At 38.7% G+C, this 24,476-nt stretch overlaps 1 protein-coding gene and 2 long non-coding RNA genes across 7 annotated transcripts; all 3 read right to left on the bottom strand.

The window, feature by feature from the left end:
* Positions 1–1,951: 1,951 nt before the first annotated feature.
* Positions 1,952–3,768, bottom strand: LOC133723823 (uncharacterized). Its single transcript, XR_009853287.1, has 2 exons — positions 2,714–3,768; positions 1,952–2,576 (listed from the first exon to the last, which is right to left on the bottom strand). It is a non-coding gene; the product is annotated as an uncharacterized LOC133723823 (long non-coding RNA).
* An 8,862-nt stretch (positions 3,769–12,630) lies between these two features.
* Positions 12,631–14,813, bottom strand: LOC133720210 (uncharacterized). The gene is made up of 3 exons (XR_009851757.1): positions 14,552–14,813; positions 13,306–13,438; positions 12,631–13,128 (listed from the first exon to the last, which is right to left on the bottom strand). It is a non-coding gene; the product is annotated as an uncharacterized LOC133720210 (long non-coding RNA).
* Positions 14,814–17,500: 2,687 nt separating this feature from the next.
* On the bottom strand, positions 17,501–21,903 carry LOC133722272 (phytoene synthase 2, chloroplastic). Of its 5 annotated transcripts, none has more exons than XM_062149123.1 (8): positions 21,812–21,903; positions 21,636–21,699; positions 20,881–21,416; positions 20,727–20,777; positions 19,469–19,641; positions 18,708–18,943; positions 17,988–18,180; positions 17,501–17,800 (listed from the first exon to the last, which is right to left on the bottom strand). In XM_062149123.1, the coding sequence occupies exons 3-8, from the start codon at positions 21,320–21,322 to the stop codon at positions 17,624–17,626; spliced, it is 1,272 nt and encodes a 423-aa protein (XP_062005107.1). In that variant the 5' UTR covers positions 21,323–21,416; positions 21,636–21,699; positions 21,812–21,903; the 3' UTR covers positions 17,501–17,623. The 5 variants fall into 5 exon arrangements, with proteins under 5 accessions (XP_062005107.1, XP_062005104.1, XP_062005108.1 ...); XM_062149120.1 differs by having other exon boundaries at positions 20,881–21,362; positions 21,812–21,900; XM_062149124.1 differs by having other exon boundaries at positions 21,636–21,702; positions 21,812–21,884.
* Positions 21,904–24,476: the final 2,573 nt, after the last annotated feature.

The raw sequence follows: 24,476 nt of genomic DNA, 5'->3' as shown, positions 1-24,476 counted from the left end.
GGATATGGAAGGGAGCGCCGTGGGGGTACAATCATGCTCCGGTTGCCCTAGCCTACTATGATGGGGTGGCTGCCATTGACCGCCCTTTCACCACAGCCTCGTACTGGATCACTTTGCAAGGCATCCCGCCTGCGTTCCGTTCTGAGAGGGTGATGTCCTTGATCGGATTTACTCTTGGAGATTTCAAGGAGATCGACAAACAGGCCAAGAAAGTTGGAAAATATCGCATCAGGGTGGAGATCCCTCTCAACAGGCCGCTGCCATTCCAACGCTGGTACTGGGTGGAGGATGAGGTCGAGTTCTTATGCAAATTTAGGTTTGACAAACTGTTTGGGCGTTGCTCGACTTGCGGCCTGGTTACTCATGTCGGCCTTCCCTGCTCTGGCCCTCCGTTGGAGGAGACCGACGGTGCAGCACGCACGGTCTTAGGTGCCCCACAGGAGGTTGCTGTTCCTGTGCCGGAGATGCAGCTTGTTGGGAGCAATGTTCCGACCTCGAGTTCGACGTCGGTTAGCACAGTGAATGCAGGAATCCGGTCTAGGGTTTCCATGGGAGGACAGGAGGTGGTATTCCGAACTATGCTTCCCAACCAACTGCCGGAGCGGCTGCTCCACAATCCGGCCATCCTGATGACTCGACCTCGACGTCAAGCTCACATTCGTGAATTGTCTGAGATGTTGACTGTACCTGACAGCATCATGGGGAAGAGACGACAAAGGGAGGATGATAACATCACCATTTCTCCGAAAAAGCTCAAGTTGAGTTTAGCTGTTGGCAAAAGGAACCTGAACTTGGAACCGGAACAGCTCGGTTTGGTACCAGTGCAGCAAACTGATGAGCAACCTCTCCAGGTAAAGAAAAAAAGAGGGAGACCTGCAGGTAGTAGAAACAAACTACCCTATGGGGAAAAGAAGAAAGCAAAGCAGGGAGAAGAGAGTAGGACAACAAAGAAAAGGCTCTTCCCCAAACTTGACAAGGCAGGTGCTGGAGCAGGCTCCAACCCGAAAGGGAAGGAGATAGCTATCTACTAATTGCATTTTATTTCCGTCAAGTCTATTGCAAGGTGATGAGGCTTCTATATGTCTGCTATGACGTTTCTAATCAGTGTTTGTACCACAATTGCGTGCCTGGCAAGCAAGGGTTAGTTGAATATTTCTTCCGTAGGAGGCGAGGCTTGATTATTTTGTATAGGCTTGCATATTTGCGAGCGCATCAGAGACTCTAGTAGTTTGCTTTAGCTTAGATAGGGTAGTCGTTTGACTTTGGCTTTCTTATGTAAGCTTTGTAGACTATAGCCATTTGGCTGTTTGATCTATTGATATTAAACTTCTATTCAAAAAAAAAATTACCGAAAAATAAATTGACATGCGTGAAGTGTTTGACTCATAAAAAACTTGAAAATTTAGAAACAACATTCACGTTCATGGACTGGTGTAGAATAACGGTCAACACCTTGCCGGATATCCAACAAACTCCAACATTTTCCTTTGTTTTCCAACCTTTCCAATTCTCAGCACCAAACCATGCCATGAGATCAAAAACCACTACAAAGCATCAGAATCACTTGGAAGGTGAAGGTTCGATATCTAAAAGTAAGGTTTTGCATCCTAGGCTTAAATCATGATTTTTGTGGGCAAATGATTAAAATATCTAGAACAGGATCTTCAGAAAGAAATGATGTTAGAAAGATTTTCAAATTATAAAAGAAAATAGAAGTAGTATGATATATATACAACCAAGAGGTGTGTATATATTGAAAAGATGTTTCAGAATAATTATTGTATATGCTGATTTTGAACTCGATTCAAAATATATATCTTGGCAATTATACATTATTCTTGGTGAAGAGGTATGATATCATTTCAAAAGGCATGACGTACTACTCCTATATATAGGGAATAGTTTTCTGCAGATTTGCATATCAAGCAACCTTGTTTTCTCTCTTCTCTACTTCTTTCTTTCAAGCCATTCAATCAATCTTCCTCTCTCTTACACAGATAAAATCTAGAAACTATAAAACTGCAAATATAGTTCCTACAACCTTGAGCCTCTTAAAAACCTTTGATCGAGTGTTGGGTTGATCTTCGTAAGTGCAAGACGCCGATCAACAATAGTAGGATTAATTGCTGGGCTTCATTCTATCCTAAAGGATTATTTGATCAAACCCCTTTGCACACTTGTTGTGGGGCAAATAAAGTCTAAAGGAAAGCGTAAATCCTTACATGCCTTTGAAGCATTTTCCTTCATTAGCCATAACCCATAACTACAAAAACATTAACAAATGAAAGAGCCAAAAACTTGGTGCCATCTTCTCTGAGGAACAAGATCTTCAGTCATAAGGGATGATGTAATTTAGAAAATATCTTAAGATGAAAACATAAGGATTTGGCCTAATCTTATCCGACTTGTTCCAAGTAAACATTTTGGAACCGTGAATTGCAGCAGTAAATCTAACCTGAATGTCGGCCGTAATATTGGTGAAGCATATCAACTGGAAGACCTTGGAAAGGATTTTCCAAACTCAACTGCCACATATCTGAAGCTGTTGGTGTTAATCTCTTAAGCATGACCCAACGCTGTATATGCAGAGAGCATCGTCATAAGAACAGTGTCACTTGTTAAATTGCTATCAAGGTGTTGACAAAGCATCATAATTCATATGGGGATATAATATTAATACAAACAAAGTGCGAGGTGAAAGAGAGGTACATACAAGTTTAAGAAGCATCACCTCTTGCTCCTTTGTATTCTTGGTTCCTCCCTTGTACTGAAGTTCCCTCTTTTCAAGAGAAAAAGCTATATATTTCCTCCAAGAAACTGGCATTTTCTTCGGAAAAAGGCGTGCTGGTTTTAAATTTATAATTAGAAAGATGTCTATATTCTTAAGTCTAACAAGGTGATTGCCTTACTGGCTGAAATAAGCAATGTGTTGGTCAGCAGAAATAATTTTTGAACTTCAATATAGTGTGCACAAGTTGAACAAAATAAACAAAAGCAAATACATTGCAGAGTAGTATATATTCTGGTTTGCAAAATGTAGAAGACAGATCGATAAGAACATTAATATCAATCCTGAACTTAAACTCTAATCAGTTATTACTTATTCCTAGTGTAAACACATAACATACTAAACTCGCAGTAGACTCGTATTATGAGTATCAATTTATAAGTTAGAAAGCCAGTTTGAATTCAACACTGGACTAACTATAGAACATCAACCACAGAGGTTACCAAGCTGTTCAACAAAATCTGGCCAGATACTACCCAAACAGAACTCTGAATTCAATGCAGTAAAATTAGACTCTCACTGTGAACGTTGATGTAATGGAAACATGAACTCATTTTGCATCCAGTATCCTAACTCAGATTCACATAAAACAAAATTTAAGTTAGCTGAATCTCCACCAGCCATATTAATCATTACCATATGAACTCCACCATTTTCTCTAAATCCCAGTGGCCATGCTATAAATCCATATGCCGGAAGAAGAGCTGTGTGGATCATTTTCCAATTATCCATCTCCAGGACCCGAATGTCACAGTACCAATCTTTTCCATAGTCATCTCATCTTTTGTGGCACACAGAAAGTGTGTTGTGAAACACTTAACAATCTCGGCAGGTAATCAGATATCATGACAATTTGGTCACTCTAGTACTATGACAAGCTGGCACAACCATTTAATTCATACTCGACTTATCCATATTGTTCATTTTGTTTAAGAACAAGTATAAAATGAAACACAGAGAGAGAGAGAGTAATCCTAAGAGAGAATGGAGTTTTCAAGTGTGTTTATTCATCTCATTCAAGGAGGTATTTATAGGAATACAATTGAGGTGTGAAATGCTTAAAGAAATGATACAACTTGGATGACAGCTCCATTTCTAGCTTTCTCATGTGGCATTGTGGCTGTGATGATAGAGATAACCATGCTTGTTCCCCTTTGGCATAAAGCTCATCATACAAGTCACTATACCTATCTTTACACTTAAGCATCCCTCTTTATTCTCAAGTACCTATCCTATACATGAGATAGACATATAAACTATCATATATACTACAACACTCCCCCTTGGATATTTCATGTCAATAGTATTGTCTAGGCCGTGCGCTTCGAAATTGCCTCGTTAAAAACCTTGCCAAGTAATAAAACCCTGTGGGAAAAACAACCTTGGTCGAAGGAGAAAAAGAGCACAATGCGCATTGAGTGTGGAGTACGTATCTGGATACTCCCCCTGATTTAGACTCCTCCCCTGGAGATCATGGGAGTTCGGATAACCTTCTCAATCCGATACTCTTCACATGTTTCTCGAAAGGGGATTTTGGTAACGACTTAGTAAATAAGTCCGCTACATTTTCCTCTGATCGGATTTGATTTACTTCAATTTTTAGAAGTGTTTGTTGTTGCTGATTGTAGAAGAATTTTGGCGATATATGCTTGGTATTGTCCCCCTTGATGAAACCTAATTTCATTTGCTCAATACAAGCTGCATTATCTTCGTAAATGCGTGTAGGTTCTTCTGTGGTAGACTTCAAACCACAGGTTCCTCGAATGTGTCTATTTACAGACCTTAGCCATATGCATTCACGTACAGCTTCATGTGGAGCAATAATCTCTGCATGATTTGAGGAAGTAGCAACAAGGGTCTGTTTTGTAGATCTCCAAGATATCGCGGTGCTTCCCATGGTAAAGACATAACCTGTTTGGGAGCGACCTTTGTGAGGGTCAGAGAGATACTCTGCATCAGCAAAACCCATCAAAACATCATTATTATTTTGATGGAGGGGAGGGAAGGTGGTATTTTGCCTTGTGGGATCTAGTCCCATAATTCCTTCTTTCCTTTTCTCCCTGTAGGGATAAAACAAGCTCATATCAATCGTACCTTTTAAGTATCGAAAGATTGTCTTTATACCAATCCAATGGCGGCGTGTTGGCGAGGAACTATATCGAGCCAACAAGTTCACTGCGAATGAGATATCCGGTCTTGTGCATTGAGCTAAGTACAATAATGCACCTATTGCACTTAGATATGGCACTTCAGCCTCTAATAAGCCTTCGTCCTCATCCTTTGGACGAAATGGATCTTTTCTGGGCTCAAGACTACGGCTGATCATGGGAGTACTCACAGGCTTTGCTTTATCTTCATTAAAGCGCCTTAGTAATTTTTGAGTATATGCTGACTGATGGATCATAATCCCATCACTACGGTGCTGACGCAGTCGGAATGATCGGATTGATAACCTAGGTTTACCAGCAATAAACCTAACAAAAGGATTCTGGAGTCCACCAGAGATAAAAGAGAAAATCTCTATTTTATTTATTAAAAGTTGAAAGATGCGTTCTGCAGCCACATACGGCTGCTTAAATAGGAGAAATAAAACCCTAGGGCAACTAACATTGAACCCTAAAGCCCATGGGTAAAAACAAAACAAACTAGAAAACCTAAAATAAAAAGAATGCAAAACTAGCCTAAAATATTAAATCCCGAATCGGATAATTAAAACGACATATTTTGGCCTAAATCCGTTAGGGCTCACTAAAGTGAGTCTTGAAGATCTCGTCGTTCCCATTCTGGAAAGGTATCATGCGTCTCAAACGGACATTCTGGCCAAAAGTTAGTCAATTCTGATTCAAAATCAAAACCTGACTTTTCGCACAAGAAACCCGAAAAGTCCAAAACCAATTTTTCTTGAATATTCCAGCAGCTAATAACCTCCTTACACGTGAGTTACCTATTTTCCAATCACTTTTCTTAATTATATGCCGCTTCTTTACTTTTATGATTTTCTGATTGAATCGGGTCCATTCTCGTCCTACATCATTCTCCTCCACTATGAAAGAACTCGCCCTCGAGTTCCTCTTGAATAAAAGACAAGAATAGGCATTCAAAAGACCCAAGAAAAAATTAGACAATTGAACCTGTGGATTATTGATCAGATCTTCTGCATATTCTGATGGCACAATCATGAACCCAACACCATAGATGAGTCTATCATATGCATTTTGGCTTTCATAGGCAACCGTAGTAGATTCTTCTTGGCTCTCAAGGTTGCATTCTTGAATGACATCGGGTTCTGAATGATTTATTTCAGGCTCCAAAACTTCTTTATTATTAATAACCATGTCAACACGAGCAATTTCATATTTAATCTCTTCTTTATCATGGATGATTTCTTGTGGGGCTTCTTCTATTGAAAAATTTTCTATCTTCTCTTCAGGTAAACAATTGTTCTCAACGGGCAAAGCAAACTATTTGGACTTTAACTTATTCTCAAAAATCTTAGGAGGATAATTCTTGAAACAAAAATCTCTAGGCAGAAATTTTTCATTAAGAAGACCTTTCATCTTCCGCCATGTCTGAACAGGCACTTTTCTTCGCCTCTTTCTGGCTCCTTGCAATTCATCCCACCAATAAGCAGCAGTACTTTTAAGCTTTCGAGACACCATCTTAACTTGCTTATTCTCTGGAATCTCCATAATTTCGAAGAACCTATCCACCTCAACTTGCCAATCCAGAAAATCTTCCACACCCAAGTTGCCCGAAAAGAAAGGAATTTCGGCCTTGACTTTGTAATCCTGGTCAGCTTGTCCTTGTGGTTCATATTGCACAATCTCTTCTTCAGACTCAGATTCTGAAGTATGAACAACAACTTCTCTACGTGGAGCCCTAACTCGCTGGCCTCCTTCCCCGCCTCTATTCCGATTATTGTTGTTGTTGTTGTTGTTCCTCTCACCCAACAATCCACGAATTTCTCCGATCTGATTATTCAAGGAATTGATGGCAGCGGTAAACGCTGTTGTAAGAGCTTCAATATTTGATTTCGTAACTTCACCCATTGCTACTAAGGCAAATAAAAGAGACAGGGAAGACCTGCTCTGATACCACCTGACGCAGTCGGAATGATCGGATTGATAACCTAGGTTTACCAGCAATAAACCTAACAAAAGGATTCTGGAGTCCACCAGAGATAAAAGAGAAAATCTCTATTTTATTTATTAAAAGTTGAAAGATGCGTTCTGCAGCCACATACGGCTGCTTAAATAGGAGAAATAAAACCCTAGGGCAACTAACATTGAACCCTAAAGCCCATGGGTAAAAACAAAACAAACTAGAAAACCTAAAATAAAAAGAATGCAAAACTAGCCTAAAATATTAAATCCCGAATCGGATAATTAAAACGACATATTTTGGCCTTAATCCGTTAGGGCTCACTAAAGTGAGTCTTGAAGATCTCGTCGTTCCCATTCTGGAAAGGTATTATGTGTCTCAAACGGACATTCTGGCCAAAAGTTAGTCAATTCTGATTCAAAATCAAAACCTGACTTTTCGCACAAGAAACCCGAAAAGTCCAAAACCAATTTTTCTTGAATATTCCAGCAGCTAATAACCTCCTTACACTTGAGTTACCTATTTTCCAATCACTTTTCTTAATTATATGCCGCTTCTTTACTTTTATGATTTTCTGATTGAATCGGGTCCATTCTCGTCCTACATCATTCTCGAGTTCTATTCCGAGACAAAACCGTGTTTTCCCAAGATCTTTCATCTCAAATTCGGATTTCAAATATTTAGCAGTTTCTTTTAACTCATTTAGAGTTCCAATTAGATTCATGTCATTGACATAAACTGCTATAATTGCAAATCCGGAACTTGTCTTTTTAATGAACACGCATGGGCATATTTCATTGTTAATATATCCCTTCCTAATCAAGTAGTCACTTAGACGGTTATACCACATCCGTCCGGATTGTTTCAATCCATATAGTGAGCGTCTCAATCTTATTGAAAACGCGCTCCGTGGTTTAGAGCCATTTGATTTGGGTAATTGAAGTCCATCTGGAACCTTCATATATATCTCTGAATCTAGATCCCCATAGAGATATGCTGTAACCACATCCATAAGCTGCATGTTAAGTTTTTCGGAAACTACCAAACTGACAAGGTAGCGGAACGTTATAACGTCCATTACGGGAGAATATGTCTCCTCGTAGTCGATTCCAGGGCGTTGTGAGAAACCTTGTGCCACAAGGCGGGCTTTGTATCTAACAACCTCATTTTTCTCATTACGCTTTCTAACAAAGACCCATTTATGGCCAACAGGTTTTATATTTGGTGGTGTCAGCGTTATAGACCCAAATACCTGTCTCTTTGTTAGTGAATCCAATTCAGTTTGGATCGCATCTTTCCATTTAGACCAATCTGCTCTTCGTTGACATTTTTCAACGGAGTGAGGTTCGATATCATCGTATTCTATAATTTCTTTTGCAATATGATATGCAAAAGTATCATTAATAGTCATAGAATTTCTATCCATCATCACATGTATACTAGTGTAATTCATGGAGATCTCTCTATTCTCTGGAATTGGTTTTGTTATTGGAGCGTCCTCCAATGATGTCTCTTTGACATAACCATAATCCGGAATATTTTCATGAGATGGATTAATTGTATCGATGATTAATGAATTATTTTGTGCCAAACTCGCTTTCTTTCTTGGGCGAGAATCCATCGAACCTATGGGCCTCCCGCGCTTCCTGGCGGGAGCCGTGGGTCTAGCCACTACGTCACCCATATAGGGGACGTTGGCGCCATTCTCATGTACTCTTGAGATGGCATCATGTCCTCTAGTGTTAGGGACATCAATCCTTGCAGGCACATTTGCAGCAGGTATATGTGATCTTGTCACTTTAGCGATATCAGAAAACGCATCAGGCATTGATTCTGCTACGTTCTGAAGATCGAGAATTCTCCGCACTTCTATTTCAGATTGTGCTGTTCGGGGATCAAGATGAGACAAAGTGGGGACAAACCACGACAATTCCTGTCTTTTCTGTTGAACATTACTGTTCATGTCTCCCCCTAATGACGGGAAGACTGTCTCATCAAAGTGACAATCCGCAAATCTTGCGGTAAATAGATCGCCTGTCAGGGGTTCTATATAGCGGATAATGGTGGGAGAGTCATAACCAATATAAAGACCTAATCGTCTTTGAGGACCCATTTTGGTGCGCTGTGGCGGCGCAATTGGCACATAGACTGCACATCCGAATATGCGTAAGTGTGAGACATCGGGCTCATACCCAGTTACCATCTGGGAGGCAGAAAATGGTTGGGTGGCAGTGGGCCTAAGACGAATAAGCACAGCTGCGTGCAATATTGCATATCCCCAAGCAGAAATAGGGAGATTGGTGCGCATAACCAATGCTCGAGCAACCATTTGAAGTCTTTTAATGGCAGCTTCTGCGAGACCATTTTGGGTGTGTACATGAGGTACAAGGTGTTCAACCTCAATCCCAATGGACATGCAGTAATCATCAAAAGTTTTTTATGTAAACTCTCCAGCATTGTCAAGACGAATTGACTTAATAGGATGATCAGGGTGGTGAGCCCTTAATTTAATGATTTGTGCTAGGAGTTTAGCAAATGCAGCATTTCTCGTGGATAATAGCATGACATGCGACCAGCGTGTCGATGCATCAACCAACACCATAAAATATCTAAATGGTCCGCAAGTTGGTTGAATAGGTCCACAAATATCACCTTGTATTCTTTGCAAGAATGGTATATTTTCTTTAGTGTCCTTTGCATAGGATGGTCTTGATCCTACCTTTGCTAAAGAGCAAGCCTTGCAAAACGAATGATATGAAGTAGTTCTTTCGACCAATCTTTGGTTCGTACTTCTTTTCGTTTTGAAGAATGGATGTCCGTGTGAAGTTTTTAATATACGGAGCATCATATCTCGACCTGGGTGACCTAAACGGTCGTGCCAAAGTCTATATGTGTCAGAATCCCATAAATTTTCATTCATGACATGGTTGGATTCAATTACTCTGATAGTGGTTGCATATAATCCACTAGAGCGGCACATAAGTTTCTCTAATACTTGTTTATTTCCGTAGTTATTAGAGATAATGCAAAGGAACTCTTGTCCATTCTCACAATGTGTTTCCACATGAAGGTCATTGGCTCTTATATCTTTAAAACTCAATAGGGTTCTTCCAGCCCTAGGAGCGTATAGAGCTTCAGTGATATTAATATTCGTGCCATTTGGCAACAAGAATTGAGCTGGTCCTCGACCATGAATCAATTGTGATGATCCTGCCATCGTAGTTATTGAAGATCGACTAGGCGTCATCCATAAAAATAATTGCCTATGTCGCAATATAGTATGTGTCGTGCCGCTATCAAGAAGGCATTCCATTTCTCCGGAAAACATACTGAAAAAGAATAAAGTTCGGAATATTAACACATGTCCATGACATTGAATGCGATACTTTATTGATAAGGAAAATAACCAATGATTACATCAAGGTTTCCAAAGTCTATTCCAAAATATAATCAAACATATACAAATTGTAATTGCTCAATCCGTTTGGTAATTCCAATGAAATATGACCAGGGAAGTAGAGAGATGTTGGTGGAGCGAGGCTCGCTTAAATACCTTGATCTCAATTACTTTCCTAGACATCATACTTCATTGGGTACGCTACATGAGAAAGAGTCAATACAATTTGATTAAGGCACATTTGCCATTATTGGAAAATAGAAAAGACTATTCTAATCAAAGTCTGCTGCATCCTCGTGCACTTGTTTAGCTTTGAAGTCTTCTATGGTGAGATTGACATCTTCACTCTCTTCATCTTCGGCAAGGTTGGATTCTTGCTCCCTGAATTGCCTATACTCTTTGTAGCTTGCAGCTAGTTGAGTACTTGCATTGCATTGCTTGAACCAATGCTCGATTGATCCGCACCGATGACACACGTCATTATGGTTGCCTCCTTTCATTGGAGGTGCAGTTTGTCCACGTTGTGGATATTCCCTAGGAGGGTTACTGCTACTACCACGTCTTATGATGCGACCTCCACGGCCCATATTGTTATCGTATCCACCTCTCCCACGTATGGAGTTGCCACCACGTGTGAAGCCACCACGTGTGAAGTTGCCACCACGAGTGTCCGCTTTAAAGTTGCGGTTTCTCTCTTTATTGGGGTGGTTATATGGGCCAGTACGCCTTTCTTGTCCCCTGTTATTAGGGTATTGCCGCTTGCGCCCTCTTTTGGGTGCATTATAATTTGCCTCACGGACGCTCTTGGTTCCAATGGGCCTTGAATGATAATTCTTTACAAGGATGTTGTCGTGCTTTTCAGCTACCGACAAAAGATTAATAAGCTCATTAAACCTTGTAATTCGTCCAGCATTGACTTCGGTGCGATATTGCTTTGATATCACAATTGCTGAGACGGGAATGGTGGAGAGAGTCTTCTCAATTAGCTCCTCTTCTGTGAGAGGCTTTGCACAGAACCTCAACATGGCTTTAAGGCGAAGAGCTTCCGAGTTATATTCAGCAATAGACTTAAAGTCGGAGAAGCGTATATTATTCCACTGAACTTTCAAGTCAGGGAGGAGGGTATCTTGGATATTACCAAAACGCTCTTCTAGCGCTACCCATAGGTCTCTAGCATCTTTGATTGACATTTACTCTAATCTGAGTGCTTTATCCATATGGCGCCGCATCAAGATAATAGCTTGTGCATGCTTTGTAGGTGTTCGTTGGAACACAAGGCCTGGATCAGGAGCTTGAATTATGGGCAATATTCCTTTTGAAGTGAGGTGGTTCTCAACGTCGGTTACCCAACTATGGTATTCCGAACCCGTTGAGTCAAGTATTTGAAAGTCGAGTCTAGGTTCATTCGACATCCTGAAGATAATAAGAGAAGATATATTAGTTTCGGAGTTTAAACTTCCACGAAAGCTAAAATCAATAATATTTAGACCAAAACAATGATGTTTTGCGGACGCTCTTAGTCCGATTATTATGAACACTCTTAGTTCATGATTACGAACGCTCTTAGTTCGTTTAGCGTGAATTACTGTAATTCCGCTTTTAATTGTAAGTTCCCGAGGAAAAATGAAGTAAAAAATCAAAAACGGGAACTTTTAGTAAATAATACCTTGGAATAATATTGCCGGAAAAAGTTGTCGAAAAGTCGCCAGAAAAGTGTCCGGAAAGTCGCCGGAAAAGTTGCTCGACAGATCTGTCGACAGCTGCTCGGCAGCAGCTCGGCAGCTGCTGCGCAGCTACTAGGCAGGGCTGTCGACAGCTGCTCGGCAGCAGCTCGGCAGTTGCTAGGCAGGGGGTAGGCAGGGCTGTCAGCAGCACTTCGGCAGGAGCTCGGCAGCACTTCGGCAGGAGCTCGGCAGGTGCTGTCGACAGCTTCTGCGCAGCTGCTCGGCAGCGGTTCAGAACTTCCGGCAGCCGGTTCTGGGGGTTTCCTACCGGTTCTGGGGGTTCTGAAACCGGTTCTGGGTTTCTTGAATCAAGGGCTTTGATATGAGCTAGGGTTTGGAGGTTTTTTGTAAGTTTGAAAAAATGGCTTCGATTAGATTATGAACTACCTCTTCTCTTCTCAACTTCGATCCTAATTCTAGAGCAATTTCGTGCTGATAACGTGTTTAAGAACAAGTATAAAATGAAACACAGAGAGAGAGAGAGTAATCCTAAGAGAGAATGGAGTTTTCAAGTGTGTTTATTCATCTCATTCAAGGAGGTATTTATAGGAATACAATTGAGGTGTGAAATGCTTAAAGAAATGACACAACTTGGATGACAGCTCCATTTCTAGCTTTCTCATGTGGCATTGTGGCTGTGATGATAGAGATAACCATGCTTGTTCCCCTTTGGCATAAAGCTCATCATACAAGTCACTATACCTATCTTTACACTTAAGCATCCCTCTTTATTCTCAAGTACCTATCCTATACATGAGATAGACATATAAACTATCATATATACTACAACACATTTCAAATTTTAAGTTCTCCATTCTCGTTCCTCTTTTCTAATGTCAAATGGCTGGAAAAAGGAGGATAAGTTATGGTCAGAGGTTCATGACCAAATACAAAATCAAACCTCCAAGAACTTAATTATTTCATGTTTCCATAAACTTTTGAGTTTTGAGGCCTACAAGTCATCTGCTGGCTTCACTCAGCTCTATGCCTCCTTTCTCTCTGAATTTGAATCCTCACTAACCTTCCATTTTTCTGAGACCTTTCAGCAATCTGGAACCCTGCTTGCAAGCTCATCCTGCTTGCCGTAAGTTAATCCTCTGCTTGCACTGATATATAAACTGCTTGCAAGTAGGATAAACGAAAGAATGAAGGTACTATTAATGATATATAGAGTAAGTTCCAGAACAATAGAATTCAATGCAGCAGTTAAAACAGAGGTAGAGAACTCACAATTAACAAAAGCAGAGAATTAAGAACCGAGTATTTTAGAAGCAATACGTGGACATCAAACCTACCATTCATGCACAAGTAACAGGCTCATAGGTAGCCCATAGCCATGTGCTCCACTTAATTCCTAGTTAACTTGCTCCATTCCTCATTTTCACTTGTGAATTCTCCATTCTCATTCCTCTATCAATCGTCATATGGCTGCAAAAGAACACAAGCTAGGGTCAGAGGTTCATGGACAACCCAATCTTTAACGTAAATACGCAAACTTAGTACCAGCAGGTATTAGTTCAACTGTGCTAATCAAATTGAACAGCCCTACTATCTGGTGAATGAAAATGGGCAGATAGCTATTAAGCTCAAATTTTTACAAAAAATAACTAATAGTTATAACTATATGGTGCACCAAAGAGCTACTTTAGATAGAGGAAGCTGGTCAAATCCATTTGATAAAGAAATGCATGATGAACAACTGGAAAAAGAACAGAAGCTTGAAAATTTAAACCATATTGTGCTTCGAACTTTTGTGATTGTGAACAGGGTTGGTGGCATAAAAGTTATTTGCATAACCAATTCAGCAGATTGGTTATATTAACTAACATGGCAAATATGACAAAAATTTTCAGCATTTAAATAATGGATGCCCTGCACACTCTTCCTCAACATCCATTTGAATTTCTGTCATTTAACTGATTAACGATCCCTAATGCAAGGTAGAATATGTACAGTCTTCGTGCTTGCGTACCAGGTGCAATGCTCAGATATATATTGAACACTCATAAGTTCTTGAGGTCTGTGTATTGACTCCCTAAGGTTCATTCTCATCCCTTAATCATATCTTCGAATGGGGGAAATAGAGCACAAGCTAGGTCAGAGGTCTATGTAAGATGTGACATTAATTCCAGGCTAATACTGGTATACATTTGAATTGTTAATCAAATTAAACAGCCCTACTACTATGTGGTGAATGGAAATGCGCAGGTAATTAAGTATTAAAATCATCATTTCCAATACTACATGGTGCACCAAAGTAAAACTTTAGAAAGAGGAGGCCAGTCAAATCTATTTCCTCTAGGCATCTATTCCTTCCAGCTTGAGTGAGTGTTCTGGGTTCGAAACATATAGATACACCTACAAGTTCTTTTCTAGATTCTTTCTTACATTGCTTGATATAGTCCCGTAAGAAATAAAGAAAAAGCACAATTGCTGTCATCTAGATAAAGAAAGTGGATGTTGACTTCAAACATGATGACAAATGAAAATGTTTTGAAATAATAGCTTTGAATAAATGCAGGAAACTTGAATAATTCTAACCTCAATATCCACAGGAAACTTGCTGACTATATCTGATTAAGCAGCGTGAAGCATCTTAAAGAAACAGCCTGGGATAAGATCTTCCAGCCTGGATTCCTGCCTATGTAGAGCTTGTGGTGTTATATGAACCATTAGGCCCATCAATAATCTCATCTAGCCTCCTTATACCATATTGTATCTGCAGAAAACATCACAAGAACGAAACAGGAATAATGTTTTGTTATTTAGGGTGAAGTCAAAAACAAATATTGATCCTCTGCGGTATATGTTTTTGTCACTTGAGTAAAGAAGAGAGCACAAGTCTCTCACGCCAATGATTAATACCATAGATAATGCAGTGGAATTCCACCATTTCCATTATTGAGTCTTTTTGTCCATCTCTCATCACATAAAGGAAATGCAGTAGACCATAGATAATGTAATATAATTCCACCATTTCCATATCACTTATCTTCACATTATACACAAGTTGAGTGGAAGCTAGTGACCATGTCTCTGAATTTTGATGAGAAAGATTTTATTATTGCTGCAGCACACAGCCCACTGTTTAATTATTCATTTCAGGAGAAAGCAAAATTATAGCTTGCTCACTTTCGAACTTTCAGACACGAGACAAGTGAAGGCTGACTCCAATATTGAGAGGAGGATGAGTTTTCAAGGCCTCTTGTCCTTAACTGAAATTGAGTTTAGAGTTAGGACAGACAGTAAGATAATCAAATGCCTACAAGTATCAGATATATTTCATAATCTAGTGCTTTCTGTCTTAGAAAATGAAAGAGATGTACTTCCAAAACTCTAGTGAAGGATGCAACAGTTGTAGATAATTTAGTTATCACAAAATATCAGATGCCATAACTTTCCTTGGGAGATAACTCTTCTCTGACTGTCGGTTGGTTACATTAATCAGGCAGCAATAGCAACTGTTAAACAGTATGTTGGCTCTTTTAGGCCAACGCTTTAACTGCAAAGTGAAAACAAAAATTCCTTTAAATAAAAAGAGGCTAGTTAGGGATAAGAATCCTATAAGAGGAGTCACCAGTGCCCAGCTTGCTTTCAAAACAATTACACTATCACTCTAAAGGAAATATGCATCAACTAGTTCTTTTTAGATTTGGTATAACAGATGCACATAGTCAGATTGTAAGTCTTTAAATGATCAGGCCTTTCTCAAGAAAATAGAAACTTGCAAAAAATGACCATGTCTTGAAAATTGAGAGCCTTAGTACTACGGAATATAGCTGTCTGGTAGAAACAGTTAGAAACATATAGCTTTTCTTGCTTAAAGTAGTGATTTAGATGTTTATATGGTATGTTCTTCTAAATTAAACAATGGTTCTTTTAAGAAGGCAACATGTTGATTGCATAAGCAAAAAAAAAAAAACAACGCACAGGAGTAAAGTTTTGGCTAGAAAAATGTTGAAGAGTAGACAGTCTACCGTGCAAATTCAGAATCAGCTAGTAGAATACACCCACCCCCCTTCATAAGTATCAATGTTTAACGCCAAAGAAAGAGATTCCTGAAAAGAAGTTGTTTTTCAAAACAATGCTACCCAAGATCCATGATAACTCAAGATTTTATTGAATAGAACTAGGCTCTCTCTATAAGCATCAACACACCAGTGACTGCTAATTAGTTGAATGATATCTTTCAGAAGTCAGTCCAGCAGAGGAACATATTGAGCCAAATCAACGACAGCCATATGAACAAGATTACCATTTGTGCTCAATCCCAATGGCCATGCTATAGATGCATCTAGTGTAATACGAATCCTGATATTCTTTCCCCATGATCCATTTTCGGAACCCATGCCATATGTCACAGTAATGGTTACCCCCTCGGTATAATTCCTGAACAAACAGAGTGATTTCCCCAACCCTTGCAAAAACAAATTCATGTACGTAACACTTGCACACACTCCGGATGCAACACTTGCAAACAAATTGGACGCATCATCCTCTTTTGAAGAACCAGACTGTCGATATCAAAGGAAACATGTTAGGATAGTGCATTGAAACCCAATATATAACTCCAACCAAGCACGCACATCTGTCCATAAACCAAGAACCAACCGCAACATAATAGTAATTGGGATCTGCATTATTACTCTTGCCTAAGAACTCCAGTTGAGACTGCACACCTCAGCTTGAATAGTCCAGACGCATATTGGCTAGAGAGATGCAAAGCCAAAGTAGGACATAGGAAGCTCCAAGTGCATCATGGGAAGTTCTATGAACTTAGTATGGTCTGACTAAATATAGCAATGGGAGAAGCCCTTTTCCTAGCCTTCATATCTAGTAGAGACAAGTAGATAATCGGAAGCATCTTTCATGGTAGTCGTTTCGTATGAAATTTTGTCAACTGAGGGAGGCTTTAAGATTTGCAAACACTTGTTAACTGCAAAAGATTTTGCAAATATTTCAACCAAGATCTCATGGGGTAAGTGCTTTATTCTTCGCCTTCTTCTATAGCACTTGAGGTTAACCATGTTGACAACAAAAACGTATACAGAACTTAACAAGAAAACAAGAGCATTCCAAAATCCAGACAGTTAAGATAAAACCCTTGTCAATAATAGCTCACAACAATTCTTGGACACCGAAACTAAGCAACACAATGGTCTAGATATCTGACAAGTAACATAACTTGTACCAATGAAACACGAACCCAGAATTTGAATCAAACAAATGCGGGAAAATCCAAGATACCTTCAATCCAATTAATGGTGGCTTCGGGCATCCCATGCTCCAATGGTGGCTTCGTCGTCAACTATGGCTCTTCAATTTCCTGGTTTGTGTTAGCCTCATCTTGCTTCTTTTATGTTTCAAATTGCTTGCGTTGCGATGTAACGGTGCCGTATTGCTTAAGCAAAATATTACGTTTGGATGATTTCTTTGATAAGACCAAAATTTAAAAAAATTAAAAAAAAAAAAGGAGTTTAATCACAAAAGTAAGAAGCATAACAATCGTTACTTGCTGCAATTATACAGATCATAATATACAAACTAACTCTTCTTTTCCATCTATATACAAAATTACCAACAATACAATAGTGATGTTGAAAATTCAGTGGTCTAGGCTCGATTTATTTCGAGTGTTCTTGATGGCAGAATCAGGGATTTAGTATATGCCATAGGCAAAGCAAGTAATTTCTTAGCTTTGCTTACATAAGCCCTTTTTGTGAAGTTGTTGTAGTCATTAGCTTCTATCTCATCCAATATTTGGCGATACAAAAGTAGGGACGCCAATACCTACAATATTGATCAACAAGGCAAAATGAAATCTATTCTCTTTATTAAGACATTATTTTTAACTGACAACATGATACGGCCGATGATGTGTTGATTCAGTTAATTGATACTGATATGATGAGTTTCGAACAATATACCAAATAGAGAATCAAACCATAATTATGTAACACAAACTTTTGTTGCTTACCGGCCATCTGCTGGCTTCACTGAGCTCCATGACTCCTTTCTCTGCCTCATCAAAGAACATCCTTGCTCTCTTAATCTGACTCTGCATGAAACTTCTCCATTTATCTGTGACCTTTCCAGCATATATGTCAGCATCAGAAAGTCCAGCTTGTGCCAGCTCATCCTGTGGTAAATAAATGCGTCCTCTCCTTGCACTGGTCAACAAAAGGTCGTAAGTATGACAAAAGATAATGGGAGGTTGGGAGCTGTAATGCACTTAAAAGGAACCATAATTAAGTTCCAAAAAGAGACCATTCAGTGTAGAAATTGAAACATAGGTGACAACCCAATTCATTATAACAAAAGGAAGAATTAAGCCTATACTCTACTTCCTAGTTGGCTTAACCATTTTCTTTTAAGTTCTTCTCTATCCATTTGGCTTGAATATTTTGCAGTGTGCACATTCTGTTAAAAAGAACAAAATCGACTTACCAAAAGAGAGGAAAAGGGAAAAGAAGAAAATGAAAGTTATAACTAACTTTGAAGTTTTCAGCGTTTGTGTACAACCACAAGCAAATAAGAGAATAATTCAATTCAACACATTGATTATGCTGATAATTGTATAGCCTGACCATTGCTTTATAGACCAAATTGTTCTATGGTTTCATGCACTATCCTTACTATTATATTGCTAACTTCGCTGAAATTTTTAGCATATAAATCATTAAAGCTCTATACTTACTCTTCTCCAACATCCCTTAGTATGTTAGTTAGCTGATTTGCAATCCCTAATGCTAAGGCAGCATTATATACAGATTCTGTAGTTGCTTGCGAGTCAGGTGCAATGCCCATGACTGGAACACTCATTAGTCCAACAGTCCCGGCAACATAATAACAGTAGAGGTATAGTTCATCAAAGTTCTTGTATATTGATTTCCTAAGGTCCATTCTCATCCCCTCTATCATATCCTTGAATGGCTGCAAGATGGTCAGAAGATTAGGTCAGAAAGCTCCTGAACTGCTAAAGCCACAACATTTATATACAAGCTCAATCATGGTATTAATTCAGTTATCAATCAAATTGACAACGCTTTTATTGGAACTATCCAACTGGTTGAGGACAATGGGTAGGTTTTAAACTCAAATTTTACCCTACCATCAAGAAATAGTACATTCTGCTATACTTTGTACGAAAATTATATATGAGACAGAGCAAGCTACTAAAGTCAATTTTGTCTAGACATCTATCACTTGCACCTTGACATTTATTGGATGGAAACATGTAGGTTTCATACTCCCATAAGCTCACATAAAACCCTCGGAATTGCTTCTCCCATTGGTAGATACAGTTCCGAAAGGAAATAAAATGGACAGAATCGGTAACATCTCGATAAAGAAAGTAGATGTTTAATCCAAACATCATGCACAACTGAAAATGTTTTAAAATGACAGCTTAAAGATTAGGCCTTTTCTTCCATATAAAACTTTGACAGTAATTCTAACCTGAATGTCAACAGGAAATTGGGTGACTGTATCTGATAAAGCAGCATCAAGCATATCGAATGGACGACCTTGGAAAAGATCTTCCAACCTTGACTCCCACCTATCCAAAGCTTGTGGTGTTATGTGTGAGGCATTAGGCCCATCAACAAGCTCATCAGTTCTTCTACACCACACTGTAAATGCAGAAAACATCATGAGAACAAAAAGGAGATACATTTTGTCACTGAGGGTGAAGTCAAGAACAAACATCCACAGCAGTATGTAATAAAAGAAAAGGTCTCCTTTCCATCTATGTCATTTATTAGTTCAGCAAATCATATACAATTAAATCAAGTACAAGTGACATCATATATTAAGATGATAAATAATGCAGTACACTTTCCACCTGTTCCCATTTCTCCTCTAAATCTGTTTTGTCCCTCTGTGTTCACTGCAAGGAAGTGCACTAGTCTCTATCCACCTTATATATGATTTGATAGTGGTAAGGTCTTGGAATTTGGATTAGAAAATTTCATATCATTGCAGCAATATAAAACATGCAAGCACATTATTATTTGAGGGGTAAAGACAAACATTTCATGCTCGCTTTCAGATGGGACAGATGAGGGATGGTTATAAACTTATAATTTCAAGACCTTATTAAATTTGAAATGGGACAGCTAATAAAGTAAGCAAATGATTCTATCTAATCAAGATTCTGCAAACAAATGTGAATTCATGGTCTTATAATTTTCTCTTAGAAAGCAAATGATATATTGCCAAAATGCTAGCAATAAAATTGGAAGGAAACGATATTTTAGAAGACTTATTCAGCAAAAAAATATAAGATGACATAACTTGCCTTGGCAGATATTTTTTTTTTTTTTTTTTTTAACGGTTCTAAAAATAGATCATGTATTTGGGCTTATTTCTCTGTGGGGGCAATTGTCATGTTTGGAATATACATAGTACAGAAGTATGCACATGAACCCCAATAAAGGTAAGAACCAAATGGTATATAATGTCACTTGCTAACAGAGGTGGTTATTCTGAGAATAGGTCCACAGTTTGATCACTTTCATGAGCCCAAAAGCCTAGTATTTATAAAAGTACTCTTTGCAATCACAAGCCATCTCAAGATTCTTTTTCAAAGCAGACAGCTCTTACTAAAATATACTAATTGAACATGAATATACTAAACCAACTACTAATTTCTTATACTAGACCAAAGTCATAATAAGAAAAATCAAAGTCTTATTAGTAGCCATAAATCACTCACCATATATTGCCCAGATAGCTCTTCTTCTCTCAGGGGTCATAAGCAGAGTACCTGAAAAGTGAATAATAATGCACTTAGCTCACTACATTGACTGCAATGTAAGAAAAACCAACATTCCTATGAATAAAAAGAGAAAAAAGGAGGGAAGACTAACCCAGGTAAAAAGTCTTGGCATACTCTGCACAAACTTCTCTGCATCTGTCATAAGCTTCACTCAACAAGCTCAGATTCCCTGGAAGAATAATATCAGGCTTCACATCAACATCATCTCCACTAGTCCTCAACTGCTTCTCCACTAAGGCTGCCTGCTTCAGCACCACATCATAAACCTTCTGTTCCGATGACACCACTATTTCTCCAGCCGGGTTGGCTACCATGCTTGACAAAATGCGGAATTTGGTTTCATCACTTTGTAAGCCAAAAGTGCTCAAATACTTGACTTCTGAACTACTACTCAGACAGCATGAATTCCGTTTCTGCTTCCTACCCATCTTTGCTCTTCCATCCCCCAAAACAAAACTTGATGAATCCAACAGCCCAAAGCAATTCAACACCTTTGTGTTGGGGGAAACCATCCATACCAATGCTACAGACATCTTTAGCTATCAACTCTCTCTTGGGTTTGTCTTTATTTACCTTAATTTAATCACACCAAGCTCATTGCAGTTCTCATATCAAGCATGCAAACAACTGAAAGAAAACAAGCTTAATCCAAATGACTCAACACCAAAAAGGGCATTGGTATAAATTAATACAAGTGAGTTAAAAAAACATGCAAGTTCAACAACATGGGCAGCAAATTAAACTCTTTTCAGGTAGAATCTCTATCTGGGTATTGACTGAAACACTTATTTATCATCAAAAATCTGAGCTGAGGAAGTGGAAAGTGACAGAGAGAGAACCACAGACCTGTTGCTGGTTGAAGCTGCTGCTGCATTTGCTAGGGAGAGAGGAGAGAGACCCACTTTGAGCACTGCTGCACAGCACCAAATTAATTAATTAAACAAACACAGTTAGTTCAATGGAGACACCAACATCAATGTCCAAAAACCCAACTAAAAACGGCCCCTCGAAAGCTGACTCACCTCGACCTCATCAGTCTCTCCAATCTTCCGGACTCTCTCATTTTCTATGTTTGGTTGGCTCTTTCTCTCTCTCTCTCTCTCATGAGGACGTCCTTTTCTGGTTTATAAAATATGATTTCTTACTTCTTTACCGTTTTGCTTATGTTTTGCATTACCCTTAACCAACCTTTCAGCTTTGCTTGGACTCTGGGATGAGAGGCTCCACTGATTCAGTTGTCACACGTTCAAGACTAGTCTTGCCATCCTTAATTTACTCACATGTGTTTTTTGCGTCCCAACTCTTAACAAGGTTTCGTGCGCATCTTTTTTTCTCTATTTCTATTCAAACACAATCCGTTCTAAAAAGATTGTATTTGACTTAATATGAAATTAGATGTTAGAAAATTTAGAATACGTAATGGAGACTTATAACTAACAAGTACATCAGAGTGGGGAGGATATCACTTGTCCTAACTTTTTCTGTTCATATTCTGTCACTTAAGACGCATTTCTAGTGAAGTTGTACTAAACACGTCTCTAAAGAGTGCATCGAGGTTTGGATAGGGAGGTGGTATGGTATATGTAGGTAGGGGGGGGGGGTGAGGAAAATGAGAAGTCTGGAGTGGGATAGGTGGAAGATCCGATGAGGATGACAAGGCGGAAAGGGGGGCCAATCAGTGAAGGATAACGTTATCAAATATCAAAAGCCAAACAAAAGAAGAAGGGGGACGGTGCACACGTGGCAAGTTCTGGGTGAGGGACAGTGAAGGTGGTGGCCATGCATGGGGGGTGTGTGGGGTGGTTCAAGTGTTTCCAACTCAACAAATCAGGGAAGAGAGAAGATGTGTTCAAAGTGCGCCGGGGAAAGCACACATCATTGACTCTCTCACTGTGTGTGGGTCTGATACGTTGCCCTTTTGCCGGTGCCTTGAGAAAATTTGGAGACAAAATAACGTCACCAACACAACGTATTTGGACTACTTATTTCAGAGCCCGAGAAAATGGAAAACCGACTCAACTCTCATTGCTCTGCTGCACTACTATGAACCTATGAAATAAGCGGAATCAAACCGGCCACTCGATGTGGGAGACCAACCAGATGGTGCGAAAATACGCCACTTCCGTGTCGGTTAAATAAATAATTGAGTAAAAATAAATTAAATTAGATAGAATTGTATAAATTTAATAATAATTTTTAGTTTTTAATACTTATCTAGATTATTATAATTATAATAAAAAACAGTATTTTATTAAAAATTACAATTTATTTTCTAATTCCTTATAGAACACATACTTAAACTTGAAACATAATCGTTTCAATCATCATTAAACCCTAACACTTTGTTTTTTTAGCATTCATCATCTTCAATCATTCTCATGTTATGTTAACAACTATGCCTCAAAAATATTAACGCTAATGGAGTCTGGGAACACCTACTTTGAGCCTGAAAATGAGGTAATCATGTTTTTGTTTTCCTTTCTTCAAGTTGGATTCTCTTGCTATATGAAAATATACATCTGCATACGGCATACCTATTAGAATTCTTCTCCAGGTCATTATCATATAACTGAGTGTAGACACCACTTGTTTTCATTTTGTAAGACGATTGAATAATTAAAGAAGGTTGGACTAATGCTAAGTATATTGAGTTGAATGTGGTGATGGCAGACAAATTCGTATAAGGTGATAATGAAAAGTGTAGTCTTATTGGGGTTTCTGGATTCTATGAAGCTTAAAAGACTATCAAGCAGCCTTTTGCTATATCCTCTATTGACAATTTCATGATTGTCATTAAAACTTATTCATTTTTCATGGACCAATTAGGTATCGTTTGACTATGCAGCAATTGGTGAGTAGGTGGAGAAGCAGGTGGACTTAAATATTGATTTCTTGAATAACATATATCCTAAGATCGAGTGGAAGGCCCTTGTCTTTGTTTCTTGTATAATGGGTTTTGCCGAGCTCCTTGAGGAGGTCGATCCTTTTAGCTTGATTATGAGGATTTCCTGCATTCTAAAAACTGAGAGAGACATGGGGGAAACCAAACAGAAAAAGAATTCGAGTTAAACTCTATAATAGAAAAGGGTATTTTGGGTACTATAAATGGGTGAACAAAGTAAACTAGAAACTAAAAAAAAAAATATGCAGGGTGAGAAGAGAATTTAGAGTGAACAAAATAGTTAGTAGGGTGGCAATAGCCGCACCATTTTTCTATACTGTAAGTGAACTAGCAGATTCAGTAGACCTCAACCGTTGATAACATGATATGCTATCCAACCGTCCATTCTTATTAGTGCAAGTGCACTAAATACACTTTCTGATGTATCTATCTAGATTGCTTATTAATGCAATTCACTTTCTCAAAAAAAAAAAAAAACACTAAATACACTCTCGTCTTTCGCATCATAATATAGTCTCGTTTACCTTTGATTATTGTTTATTCTTGGTGGCCAGGGGTAGGAAGCGTTCTGACATGATTCCCCGGTACAGATTAGTCTCTGGCCCTAGGAAGCCTTTGAGGAACTGTGTGATCTCGATAAAAAAAAAAAAAAAAAAAACCTTTAATTATCGTCCACCCTAATACTCTCTTAGTTTCACTTTGAAACTCAATTTGTCAACACCTTCGACAAAAACATAGCTATATTAAATCCTTTGCAATTGTGAATTTAAGCCATTTTTAACGGG

This window comes from Rosa rugosa, chromosome 7 (genome assembly GCF_958449725.1).
Source record: "Rosa rugosa chromosome 7, drRosRugo1.1, whole genome shotgun sequence".
NCBI lineage: Eukaryota > Viridiplantae > Streptophyta > Magnoliopsida > Rosales > Rosaceae > Rosa > Rosa rugosa.
Note: the sequence above shows the minus strand (reverse complement) of the source record. Positions and strands in the feature narration are given on the sequence as shown.

Excerpts from the sequence above, each read along its gene's own strand:
- LOC133722272 (XM_062149123.1), bottom strand. The coding sequence starts at position 21,322 with ATGTCTGTAGCATTGGTATGGATGGTTTCCCCCAACACAAAGGTGTTG. Across the intron at positions 19,642-20,726 it reads AGCTATCTGGGCAATATATG|TGTGGTGTAGAAGAACTGAT; the intron begins GTGAGTGATTTA and ends CTGCATTTACAG. Across the intron at positions 17,801-17,987 it reads GTGAAGCCAGCAGATGGCCG|GTATTGGCGTCCCTACTTTT; the intron begins GTAAGCAACAAA and ends TCAATATTGTAG.